Source organism: Crinia signifera, chromosome 3 (genome assembly GCF_055691185.1).
Source record: "Crinia signifera chromosome 3, ASM5569118v1, whole genome shotgun sequence".
NCBI lineage: Eukaryota > Metazoa > Chordata > Amphibia > Anura > Myobatrachidae > Crinia > Crinia signifera.
The window spans coordinates 849,163-862,880 of NC_139219.1; the positions used below are offsets into that span (position 1 = coordinate 849,163).

General features: G+C 52.2%; 1 protein-coding gene across 2 annotated transcripts in view; it reads left to right on the forward strand.

Annotated features, from left to right (window-relative positions):
- RAB3GAP2 (RAB3 GTPase activating non-catalytic protein subunit 2) overlaps positions 1-13,718 on the forward strand; it is a 270,922-nt gene that overhangs the window by 37,096 nt on the left and 220,108 nt on the right. For both annotated transcript variants that reach the window (XM_083175131.1, XM_083175132.1), the window contains exon 4: positions 4,696-4,777. In XM_083175131.1, the coding sequence (XP_083031257.1) occupies positions 4,696-4,777 (82 nt within the window). The remainder of the gene's footprint in view (positions 1-4,695; positions 4,778-13,718) is intronic.

A 13,718-nucleotide genomic window follows, 5' to 3' on the forward strand; every position in this document is an offset into this window, starting at 1 on the left:
ACTGCGTGGTCTCAGCCGTCTAGAAGATTCCAGCTTTCCAAGCGACTTACTACGTTTTATCCTGTTCCTCCCACGGAGAGGGCTAAGTGTGAAAATCCTCCCACTGTGGATGCTCATGTAGCGCGACTAGTTCGCACCTCAGTACTGCCAATTCCGGATTCTTCATCTTTGAAGGACCCCTCTGATAGGAAGTTGGAGAATTTTCTCAAGACTGCTTATTCACAGGTGGGGGCCATAACGCGTCCCACTCTTGCCGTAGCATGGGTTGCCAAAGCCGTGTCCGAGTGGGCGGGCAAACTGGAGAAGGGTTTGTCCGATGGTCGCTGCTAGCTCAAGTTCAGAACATACAAAAGGCTAGTCTATATTTGGGGGAGGCTGCGCTGGATTTTGGAGTTCTGGCCTCTAAGGCCTCAGCTGCCACTGTTGCAGCTAGGCGTGTTCTGTGGCTAAGATTTTGGCGCGCAGATAACAATTCTAAGAAAGCGTTAGAGGCTCTCCCTTTTCATGGAGATACTCTCTTTGGTCCCGAGTTGGACAAAATTGTGACTACTCTAGCGGCATCTAAGTCTGCGTTCTTGCCCTCTGCAGCACCCCCGCGACAGAAGACCTCATTTCGGTCCGTTAGGCCCCAGGGCAAAGCCTGAGGTCAGCCTACCGCTGAATTTCCCTCGGCCACTAAGGCAACCCAGCCCCGCACCAAACAGCCCTGGGCTACCAGACGTCCAGCGGCTAAGCAGAATGACAAGCATGCAGCCTGACGGGGCCAGCCCCCACCTGGGGGATCCCAGGGTGGGGGGCCATCTTCTGTCCTTTGCGCCGGGGTGGTGGGACACCACGATGGATGCTTGGGTCAGGGAGGTGGTCTCCAGGGGCTACGCCCTGACGTTCCGGTTCCCCCCTCCTCAGCGTTTTTTTTCGTATGGGTCTCCCAAAGGATCCAATGAAACAACAAGCACTACAGCTCTCTATCCGCTCTCTTTTGGACTCGAACGTCATTGTTCCATTTCCTCAGGATCAGAGGTGTCAGGGGTTCTACACCACCCTATTCCTGATCGACAAGCCGGATGGTTCTCACTGCCCTATACTAAATCTGAAATCGTTCAATGTGTTTCTGCAAGTGCCAAATTTTCGGATGGAGCCTCTTCGTTCAATCAAGACAGGAGATTTAATCAACACAAGGGAATGGGAGCTTCATCCAGATGTGTTTGAGTGGCTGACGTCCCTATGGGGGTTGCCGGACATAGATCTGTTGGTGTCCAGACACAATTTCAAAGTTCCCCGGTACGGCTCACGGACAAGGGACCCCGGAGTTTTTCTAGTAGACGCTCTCATGACGTCTTGGCCGTTCCATCTCGTTTTGGCATTCCACTCGTTTCAGCTTCTACTTCGCCTTCTGCGGAAGTTCAAAAAGGAGGGAGGAATGATGATCCTAGGGGCCCCAGATTGGCCCCGTCAAGGATGGTACGCAGATCTAAGGAACCGGTGAGTGGCGTCTCCTCTGAGACTGCCTCTACGTCCAGATCTCATTTCTCAGGGTCCGTTCCCACTCCCGGACCTGAGCCGCCTGGCTTTGATGGGCTGGCTGTTGAAATATCCCTCTTGAGGGATAAGGGTTTCTCACCACAGGTCATCCATACTATGTTGCGTGCTAGGAAGCCTTCTTCAGCACGAATTTATTATAGTCTGGAAGATTTATTTCTCTTGGTGTTCGTCTAGAGGTTTCCGACCTAGACTCTTTCGAATTTCTCGCTTGTTGGAGTTTCTTCAGGCGGGCCTTGATCTAGGTTTGCGCCTGTCATCGTTAAAGGTACAGGTGTCAGCCTTGTTAATCCTGTTTCAGAGGAAGTTGGCTTTCATTCCGGATATAAGGACTTTTTTCCAGGGAGTTCTTCATGTCCAGCCTCCAATGATCCCACCGGTAGTTCCGTGGGATCTCTCTTTGGTTCTCAGGGCGCTTCAATCACCTCCTTTTGAGCCTCTGGAGGAGGTGGATCTGAAGTGGCTCTCCTGGAAGGAGAGCCTAAGTGCTTTATCATGGAGACCGCCTTTTCTGGTATTCCACCCTGACAGGGCGGTTCTTCGTACCAAACTGGATTTTCTTCCAAAGGTGGTGTCTAAGTGTCTAAATTTCACCTTAACCAGAAAATTGTGGTGCCTTCTTTTCCAGGGTCTTTCAGTGCATTGCAAATTTATCTTCGCAGGACTAAGGCAACTCGTAAAGCGGATTCGCTGTTTGTTCTTTATGAGGCCAATAAGCAGGGCTGGCCCGCTTCCAAACAGTTCTTGGCGAGATGGCTTAGATCTGTGGTTCGTCAAATGTATCTTTCTGCGCAGGTTACTCCCCCGGAGCGAGTTACTGCACATTCTACCAGGTCTGTGGGTACATCCTGGGCCGCTAGTCGAGGTGCCTCGGCAGAACAGCTCTGTAAGGCGGCTACTTGGTCCTCCTCCCAGACCTTTATCAAGTTTTATGCTTTTGATACCTTTGCATCGGCTGATGCACAGTTTGGTAGACATGTTCTTTCCGCAGTCCAGGAGCGTCCCCCACCCATGAGGGGACAGCTTTAATACATCCCAGCGTGAATTCCTGTGCCCCCTAGTGGACGAAAAAGAAAATAGGATTTATGGTCTTACCTTGATAAATCCCTTTCTTTGAGTCCATAGGGGGCACAGGACGCCCTCTCAGACGCACCTGGTAGCGGGGCTTCTTATGTAGGGAAGTTCCATGGCTCTAGGGCCTGTATGCTATGTGTGTGTGTGTGTGCTCTTCCTTCTTCTCTGGCTCTGCTCCTACCTTGGGCTTGCTAACAAAACTGGTGACCCAGGGTCAGGGGGCTGGGTATAGGGGAGAAGGGAGGCAGGGAGCATGCTGGGTACTTTTTTTGTAACCCTTTGGTGCACGCTCTGGCTCTGCTCCTACCTTGGGCTTGCTAACAAAACTGGTGACCCAGGGTCAGGGGGCTGGGTATAGGGGAGAAGGGAGGCAGGGAGCATGCTGGGTACTTTTTTTGTAACCCTTTGGTGCACGCTCTGGCTCTGCTCCTACCTTGGGCTTGCTAACAAAACTGGTGACCCAGGGTCAGGGGGCTGGGTATAGGGGAGAAGGGAGGCAGGGAGCATGCTGGGTACTTTTTTTGTAACCCTTTGGTGCACGCTCCAGCCTCACCTCTCATACCCAGCGTGAATTCCTGTGCCCCCTATGGACTCAAAGGCATATATTCAATGCCGTGGCCGAGCGGTGACTGCGAGCAGGACTTTTTGCTCGCAGTCACCGCTCACCCTGTCAGTATTCAACGGACCCCCCCTCATTCGCAAATTCCCCCTCGCTCCGTTTTTTGAGCAAGGGGGAATTTGCGAATGTGCCTCCAAAAGCTGCGAGAGCCGAGGCTAATTACAGCGAGTTTGCTGCACTAGCCGCGGCTCTCGCAGTTTAGGGGAATCCTCGCAGTTCTGTGACTGCGAGGATTCCCTCGGAACGTTGCATAGTGCACTGGTTTTCTGTGATCCTCGCAGTTAAACCCCCTCGCCGGCCGCTCGCACCGGCATTGAATACTGCACAAAGAAAGGGATTTATCAAGGTAAGACCATAAATCCTATTTTTTGTTTGGTTTTTTGTTTGTCAAAAATTCAGATTCTTTTTTTCTGTGAAGGGGCATGCTATTTTTATTGATGTGTGTATGTGTGTGTGTATATATGTGTGTGTGTGTGTGTGTGTGTGTGTGTGTGTGTGTGTGTGTGTGTGTGTGTGTGTATATATATATATATTATTTTTTTTATTTTTTTTTTTTTTTTACACATTTGCTAGCAGGTGGCCGGGATTCAATCATTATATATTCATATATTTACTGCACACTGGTCCCGGCTTCTTACGAGTGGGACCAGTGAAGTGGCTCCCTACCCCTATCCCCTGCAAGCTCTCTGGGGGTGGCAGCTTCTGCTACCTGTGTCCCCGGGAGCCCTCCCCCACAAATTCTGGGGCAGGCATGGAGGCTTACATCTCCCTGTCTGCCTCCGTCCCCCGGCTCCCTGCGGCATTTGCCTCCAGGGGTTTAAATCCGCTGTCTGGGGCAGCGAGCCCCTGCGGCATTGAATAGGGTGACAGGGAGGGCTGGCAGCGAATGCTGCAGCCCTCCGGAACCCTGCTAATGTGCAGCGAATCCTAAACAGGATTCGCTGCACATGGAGAAAAAATCATTGAATACTCCCCTAGTCATCATTATAAGATCCAAGGCCAGGGATATTTATAGAGCAGTGTTCCCTGTCTTCTGCTGCAGCGTGCTGGGGATGGAATAGATTATGTTATGTGACTCCCATATCTCTTGTCCCCGTCACTTGTTTCTGCATCGCTAGTGTAACCGTTGGGAGGTATTTCAGGTTATTATTTATCTGTTCCTTACGTACCACTAATTCAGTCTGTAGCACCTTTATTTGTGACATCTGCCAGGACACTTCCAATTGTGGTTACTTTTTATAGCTTGTTTATTGTGCATCATTTTGAAATATTCACAGGAATGTGCGTAGCAGTTGACTCTCTTGCAGTCTCCCAGGTAACACATCACAAGCATTGTTAGCTGTATTCCGTGGCATGGGCAGTTATATTGCTGGTAACATAACATTTCGCCCTATACTGACCATATATAGGAACATAATGGGAAACGTGTCCTGTAATGTCACCTGTTTTTCTGTCCTCTTCAGCTAAGTGGAAAGCGGACGGGAGAGGCAAGGAGGAAATGCAGTATGAAGTTGTCTGGAGCGGATCTCTGAATGCTGAAGATGGGTATGTGGGCTTTGTACATAAGTTCATACAAGGTGCCCCCTTACACGCACACACGCACATGCAACGTGCCCGGGTGCTGGAAAGTCGGAGGACATCCGAGTAATACCAATACAAGATGAACAGCACTCACGGGCAACGGGCAAATGTTGCTTAAGAGACCGCCATGTCCTAGTATTGATTTACTGCTTGTTGCTAGTCCCGTGAGTGCTTTTAATCTTGTATTGTGTGTATGTATATATAAGATATAGCCCTACACAGCCAGTCTTACTTTAAGTCCAGCACACAAATGGAGAGCGTTCCTTTTACCTCCTCCTCCTCTGCATCCACCAGGCAGCAGGCTGCACTCCGTCTCAGGGATTCAGCCTCCTTTCTCCAGCCTGCGCACCAACCAATCAGGGTACAGCAGGCTGCACTTAGTATCATTGGACAGCTGGGGGTAAGGATAGTGCAGGGGGAGGCACAGCAGCTCTCAGTGACCCTGTACCCAGCGTATGGGGGAGCAGCCAGTGTCACTGAGGGGGAGACAGGAGTACTGGGGGTAAGGGTAGTTCATAGGAGGCACAGCAGCTCTCAGTGACCCTGTACCCAGCGTATGGGGGAGCAGCCAGTGTTACTGAGGGGGAGACAGGAGCACTGGGAGTAAGGGTAGTTCATAGGAGGCACAGCAGCTCTCATTAACCCTGTACCCAGCGTATGGGGGAGCAGCCAGTGTCACTGAGGGGGAGACAGGAGCACTGGGAGTAAGGGTAGTTCATAGGAGGCACAGCAGCTCTCAGTGACCCTGTACCCAGCGTATGGGGGAGCAGCCAGTGTCACTGAGGGGGAGACAGGAGCACTGGGAGTAAGGGTAGTTCATAGGAGGCACAGCAGCTCTCAGTGACCCTGTACACAGCGTATGGGGGAGCAGCCAGTGTCACTGAGGGGAGACAGGAGTACTGGGGGTAAGGACAGTGCAGGGGAAGGCACAGCAGCTCTCAGTGACCCTGTACCCAGCGTATGGGGGAGCAGCCAGTGTCACTGAGGGGAAGACAGGAGCACTGGGGGTAAGGGTAGTTCATAGGAGGCACAGCAGCTCTCAGTGACCCTGTACCCAGTGTATGGGGGAGCAGCCAGTGTCACTGAGGGGAGACAGGAGCACCTGGGGGGTAAGGATAGTGCAGGGGGAGGCACAGCAGCTCTGTGACCCTGTACCCAGTGTATGGGGGAGCAGCCAGTGTCACTGAGGGGAGACAGGAGCACTGGGGGTAAGGATAGTGCAGGTGGAGGCACAGCAGCTCTGTGACCCTGTACCCAGTGTATGGGGGAGCAGCCAGTGTCACTGAGGGGAGACAGGAGCACTGGGGGTAAGGATAGTGCAGGTGGAGGCACAGCAGCTCTGTGACCCTGTACCCAGCGTATGGGGGAGCAGCCAGTGTCACTGAGGGGAGACAGGAGCACTGGGGGTTAGGATAGTGCAGGGGGAGGTACAGAAGCTCTCAGTGACCTTGTACCCAGTGTATGGGGGAGCAGCCAGTGTTACTGAGGGGGAGACAGGTCCTCCGGGATAAGTACATGATAGGGGAAGGCACAGCAACTCTCAGTGACCTTGTACCCAGCATATGGGGGATCAGCCAGTGTCACTGAGGGGGAGACAGGAGCACTGGGGGTAAGTACAGGGCAGGGGAAGGCACAGCAGTTCTCAGTGACCTTGTACCCAGCGTATGGGGGAGCAGCCAGTGTCACTGAGGGGGAGACGGGATCACTGGGGGTAAGGGTAGTGCAGAGAGAGCCACAGCAGCTCTCAGTGACCCTGTACCCAGTGTATGGGGGAGCAGCCAGTGTCACTGAGGGGGAGACAGGATCACTGGGGGTAAGGATAGTGCAGGGGGAAGTACAGCAACTCTCAGTGACCCTGTACCCAGCGTATGGGGGAGCAGCCAGTGTTACTGAGGGGGAGACAGGAGCACTGGGGGTAAGTACAGGGCAGGGGAAGGCACAGCAGTTCTCAGTGACCTTGTACCCAGCGTATGGGGGAGCAGCCAGTGTCACTGAGGGGAGACAGGAGCACTGGGGGTAAGGGTAGTTCATAGGAGGCACAGCAGCTCTCAGTGACCCTGTACCCAGCGTATGGGGGAGCAGCCAGTGTCACTGAGGGGGAGACAGGAGCACTGGGGGTAAGGATAGTGCAGGGGAAGGCACAGCAGCTCTCAGGTTACCCTGTACCTAGCATATGGGGGAGCAGCCAGTGTCACTGAGGGGAGACAGGAGCACCGGGGGTAAGTATAGGGCAGGGGAAAGCACAGCAGCTCTCAGTGACCCTGTTCCCAGCATATGGGGGAGCAGCCAGTGTCACTGAGGGGAGACAGGAGTACTGGGGGTAAGGACAGTGCAGGGGGAGGTACAGCAGCTCTCAGTGACCCTGTACCCAGTGTATGGGGGAGCAGCCAGTGTCACTGAGGGGGAGACAGGATTACTGGGGGTAAGGATAGTGCAGGGGGAAGTACAGCAACTCTCAGTGACCCTGTACCCAGCGTATGGGGGAGCAGCCAGTGTTACTGAGGGGGAGACAGGAGTACTGGGGGTAAGGACAGTGCAGGGGAGGGCACAGCAGCTCTCAGTGACCCTGTACCCAGTGTATGGGGGAGCAGCCAGTGTCACTGAGGGGAGACAGGAGCACTGGGGGTAAGGATAGTTCATAGGAGGCACAGCAGCTCTGTGACCCTGTACCCAGCGTATGGGGGAGCAGCCAGTGTCACTGAGGGGGAGACAGGAGTACTGGGGGTAAGGGTAGTTCATAGGAGGCACAGCAGCTCTCAGTGACCCTGTACCCAGCGTATGGGGGAGCAGCCAGTGTCACTGAGGGGGAGACAGGAGCACTGGGGGTAAGGATAGTGCAGGGGAAGGCACAGCAGCTCTCAGGTTACCCTGTACCTAGCATATGGGGGAGCAGCCAGTGTCACTGAGGGGAGACAGGAGCACCGGGGGTAAGTATAGGGCAGGGGAAAGCACAGCAGCTCTCAGTGACCCTGTTCCCAGCATATGGGGGAGCAGCCAGTGTCACTGAGGGGAGACAGGAGTACTGTTGGTCAGGACAGTGCAGGGGGAGGTACAGCAGCTCTCAGTGACCTTGTACCCAGCATATGGGAGAGCAGCCAGTGTCACTGAGGGGGAGACAGAAGCACTGGGGGTAAGTACAGGGCAGGGGAAGGCACAGCAGCTCTCAGTGACCCTGTACCCAGCGTATGGGGGAGCAGCCAGTGTCACTGAGGGGGAGACAGGAGCACTGGGGGTAAGGATAGTGCAGGGGGAGACACAGTAGCTCTCAGTGACCCTGTATCCAGTGTATGGGGGAGCAGCCAGTGTCACTGAGGGGGAGACAGGAGCACTGGGGGTAAGGATAGTGCAGGGGAAGGCACAGCAGCTCTCAGGTTACCCTGTACCTAGCATATGGGGGAGCAGCCAGTGTCACTGAGGGGAGACAAGGAGCACCGGGGGTAAGTATAGGGCAGGGGAAAGCACAGCAGCTCTCAGTGACCCTGTTCCCAGCATATGGGGGAGCAGCCAGTGTCACTGAGGGGAGACAGGAGTACTGGGGGTAAGGACAGTGCAGGGGGAGGTACAGCAGCTCTCAGTGACCCTGTACCCAGCGTATGGGGAAGCAGCCAGTGTCACTGAGGGGGAGATAGGAGCACTGGGGGTTAGGATAGTGCAGGGGGGGGGGGGGGCGCAGCAGCTCTCAGTGACCCTGTACCCAGCGTATGGGGGAGCAGCCAGTGTCACTGAGGGGGAGATAGGAGCACTGGGGGTAAGGATAGTGCAGGGGGAGGCACAGCAGCTCTCAGTGACCCTGTACCCAGTGTTTGGGGGAGCAGCCAGTGTCACTGAGGGGGAGACAGGACCTCCGGGGTAAGTACAGGGCAGGGGAAGGCACAGCAGCTCTCAGTGACCCTGTACCCAGCAGATGGGGGAGGAGCCAGTGTCACACGGGGGGGGGGGGGGGGGGGAGACAAGAGCACTGGGGGTAAGGATAGTGCAGGGGAAGGCACAGCTGCTCTCAGTGACCCTGTACAGGGCACATACAGGGTGCATTGAGGGCTTATAGAGGACACATACAGTGCACTATTCATCCTCATTAATATAAAGTCAGTGCCTCAGATTGTCTTGTATGTTTGTAATTACCTGGCATGCAGAATTGTTGGTTGTTCTCAGCTGATGTTGTTTCTAATGCTGTATAAGAAAAGGAGAGGAAAAGCGGTTGCGTAATTCGATGCACACCTGTTCTTGTCGCACTTTAATAATCAATTTTGGTGTTTAATAAAGTTTTATTAAAAAAGGTCCCTTTGTTTTTCTTTTATTCACAGAAACTCCGGGTCATTAAACAGTTAGACATTGTGAAATAAAGAATTAAAAGGACATACTGATATCACATAGAACATATATTGTGTAGGGATAGCTTTGGAAAAGATTGTGAAAAAGTGGTTTATTAAAACTTACAGAACCTGTGTTTTCCCTGAATATGATCCAGATGTGAGAAGAAGCTATAATTGATTGTATTGCTGTTCTACAGCTTTTATAGCTTCTCCGATTGGAGATTGAGCTTTCAGGCTATATTACCAATTGGTAGCTCTTTTGTCTGGTACAAATCCCAGACTACTCACATCTATGGAGTGTGTATCAGGTTGTTACAGTCTAGGTGTTAAATTCTTCCAGTGGGAATTCTTTCTTATTTCCAGTGGGTGTGGACACTCTGGTGTTTTATTGGGAGGGGGGGCCTTAATTTCTGCCCTTATCACCCCTAATGGCGTCCGTATTCCCAACTCACTCTCCCTTTAGTGGGGGGGGGGGGGGTATTAGTAGGTGTTAATTCCCCTGGAGATTTTAGTATATTATTCAAGTTTTATTTAAATGTTTTATACTTCAGCAGACAATCTTGGGAATCGATTCGGCGGTCATCTGGTCTTTTTCTGCCAATCACATGTAAGATCTATTCAAGGGTTCTTTCTCCTCCTTTATACTGTTCCGCGCTTTGATGTTATTATTGCACACTGCTTCTGTGGTGTTATGAAATCGATATTTTAATACTATAAATTGTGTTTAATATGAATGATTTTTTATTAAAAATGAAAAAACACAATTTATAGTATTAAAATATCGATTTCATAACACCACAGAACCAGTGTGCAATAATAACATCAAAGCGCGGAACAGTATAAAGGAGGAGGAGTAGTAGTAGTAGTACGTTTATTTATAAGGCGCCGCAAAGTGTCCGCAGCGCTGTACATAGCAAACAAAAAAAACAAATGACAAGGTAACGTACAGGGTGTGTTGATCAAATACAGTATGAATAGGGGTATAGCTGGTAGAAATAAAATCAGCATCAGTTCAGAAGTAGGTGTCAAAATTGTCAAGGAGACTGAAGATGAAGTAGAGGAAGGGAAGAACAGGACAGGAGCACAGGTGAGGTAATGAGGTAGGGTGAGTACGTGAGGCAGGAGGACCCTACTCATAAGAGTTAACATACTAAAAATAGGTGGGTGGACGAACGAAATACAATAGGATAAGTAGGAACGGAGGGGAACGGAGGCAGGATAGGAGGATCAAAAGAGGTTAGGAGGAGGGATAGGCTAGTCGAAAAAAGTGGGTTTTGAGGGAGCGCTTGAAGGAGGTAAGGGAATCAGAAAGCCTGATGGGTGGCGGGAGGTTGTTCCAGTGCAGGGGGGCAGCGCGAGAGAAATCTTGGACACGGGAGTGGGAGGAGGGGATTAGGTGAGAGGTCAGTCGGCGGTCAGCGATGGAGCGAAGAGGACGGGAGGGAGTGTGGATAGAGATCAGTGAAGAGAGGTAGGGAGCTGTGGAGGAGGAGAGAGCCTTGTAGGTGGTGGTGAGGAGTTTAAAGAGAACTCGGAAAGGAATGGGGAGCCAGTGAAGAGATAGACAGAGGGGGGAGGCGGAGGTAGAGCGGCGGGAGAGGAAGATGAGCCTAGCAGCAGCGTTAAGAATAGATTGGAGAGGTGCGAGGCGGGTGAGAGGTAGCCCAGAGAGAAGGATGTTGCAGTAGTCAAGGCGGGAGATGACAAGAGAGTGAATGAGAGTTTTGGTCGCGTCAGTGGAGAGGAATGGTCTGATGCGTGAGCTGTTGCGTAGGTGAAAGCGGCAAGACTGTGAGAGAGCACGAATGTGGGGGGTGAAAGAGAGGGAGGAGTCAATGATGACACCGAGGCAGCGCGTTTGGTCGGTGGAGGTGATCTCGGTTTCACCAATGCTGATGGAGATAGTGGGAGAAGAGGGGATGTTCGGGGGATGGAAGATTAGAAGTTCAGTTTTAGCCATGTTTAGTTTCAGGAAGCGTTGGGTCATCCAGGCTGAAATGGCCGTGAGGCATTCGGAGACCTTGGACAGGAGTGATGGGGATAAGTCGGGGGAGGAGAGATAGATTAGGGTATCATCAGCATAAAGGTGGTAATGAAAACCATAGGAGCTGATGAGGGTGCCCAGAGAGGTGGTGAATAGATCTTACATGTGATTGGCAGAAAAAGACCAGATGACCGCCGAATCGATTCCCAAGATTGTCTGCTGAAGTATAAAACATTTAAATAAAACTTGAATAATATACTAAAATCTCCAGGGGAATTAACACCTACTAATACCCCCCCATTAAAGGGAGAGTGAGTTGGGAATACGGACGCCATTAGGGGTGATAAGGGCAGAAATTAAGGCCCCCCCCTCCCAATAAAACACCAGAGTGTCCACACCCACTGAAATAAGAAAGAATTCCCACTGGAAGAATTTAACACCTAGACCAGTGGTCTCCAACATTTTTTGGGGCGTGAGCTACTCGCGGAAAAATAAACCACCCCAAGAGCTACTAAAATAAAAAAATCAGTGTAATAACCAAATAATGCCCTTTACACATTATGCCACACACTGTAATGCCCCTGACACATTTAGTGTTCCCGCTAGGCTGTTTTAGCGGGGAGCTGCGCCCTGCCCGATTTCTAAAGGGCAAAATGCGCCCTGCCCCTCCAGCAGCGCCCCGCTAAAATAGCCTGCTGCCTGGCTAATGTTGTGCCCGGGGAAGCTCCAGGCACCGCAATCTCTGCGGCGCTAGGCTTCCCCGGCAGCTCACGGACTACGGAGGAAGCCCGGGCACGCCTCCTCTGGCGACGCGGCGGCCCGGGCACGCCTCCTCTGGCGACGCGGCGGCCCGGGCACGCCTCCTCTGGCGACGCGTCGGCCCGGGCACGCCTCCTCTGGCGATGCGGCGGCCCGGGCACGCCCCCAGCTGTGACGTCAGTGTGCCCGGTCCGCCCCCCAGCACCCTGCCCGGTGTCACTCCTAGAGTGAACACTACACATTATGCCACACACTGCAAGTCCAATATGCCGCATACCTACCTCCCAACACTGGAGGCAGAGGAGAAGGGACAACTGCGCGTGCCAAAGGCACGCCCCCAAAATTAGGCGACACTACCTACTATCGTGGAACTCCTCATACCTTTAGTATGGAAAAATTGCAGAATGACAGCAATTATACCTTTTCCTAATAAATAGTAAAACCAGGCCAAAACTGAATGTAAACTTATCAGAGCACCTTTGAAATTATCATTAAAACAATTTTCGTTTTGTGAATAATTGTTACCTACACACCAAACAAGAGTTTAAAACTGCCATGCCATTAGTATCCCATGGGCAAAAACACAGACACATTGACCTGTACGGGGAAAGAAAACACACAAATAGCTCACACAGCAATCAAGTAACTAAAAATACACTGGCTTCTATCTGTGAATCAGACGTGATGGTCAATTTCCCTCTTCCTGGCTCAGTGGGGGGGAGTTTATGCAGCCAGAATTTGTCAACATTAGGAGCAGTGATCAGCACTGGGCGAGCAAGTGGGCACGGAAGTTGTGTGCCTCACCAATGTCCTGGGTCTGTGGTCGCCGCTGCTGCTGCTTCCCTTCTCAAGGGGAAGGAGAGGAGGGAAGTTGTGTGCCTCACCAATGTCCTGGGTCTGTGGTCGCCGCTGCTGCTGCTTCCCTTCTCAAGGGGAAGGAGAGGAGGGAAGTTGTGTGCCTCACCAATGTCCTGGGTCTGTGGTCGCCGCCGCTGCTGCTTCTTCCATTCTCAAGGGGAAGGAGAGGAGGGAAGTTGTGTGCCTCACCAATGTCCTGGGTCTGTGGTCGCCGCCGCCGCTGCTGCTTCTTCCATTCTCAAGGGGAAGGAGAGGAGGGAAGTTTTGTGCCTCACCAATGTCTGGGGTCACCGCCACGTCTTCCTTTCTCAGGGGGGGGGGGGGGGGGGAGATTAGGGAAGTTGTGTGCCTCATCGAGGTCCGGGCCGCCGCTGCTGCTTATCTTCTCAGGGGGGAGAAGAGACGCGCACCGAGCGTCTCTCCTTCCTCTCACTTCCTTTTGCCTGGGCTGTCCGACAATTAAAGCTCGCGGGCCGGCTGCTGATTGGCTCCCGGCCCGCGAGGTCTGATTGGCGGACGGCACAGTGAGGGGTAGGAGAGACGCGCAATGCACTCTCCTCCCCTCAGGGAAAAGGGAAGCTGCTGCGGCGGATAATGGAGCGGCGGCAGAGTGGTCGAGGCACCCGGATCGCTGGTTGGCGACCACTGGCCTAGACTGTAACAACCTGATACACACTCCATAGATGTGAGTAGTCTGGGATTTGTACCAGACAAAAGAGCTACCAATTGGTAATATAGCCTGAAAGCTCAATATCCAATCGGAGAAGCTATAAAAGCTGTAGAACAGCAATACAATCAATTATAGCTTCTTCTCACATCTGGATCATATTCAGGGAAAACACAGGTTCTGTAAGTTTTAATAAACCACTTTTTCACAATCTTTTCCAAAGCTATCCCTACACAATATATGTTCTATGTGATATCAGTATGTCCTTTTAATTCTTTATTTCACCATGTCTAACTGTTTAATGACCCGGAGTTTCTGTGAATA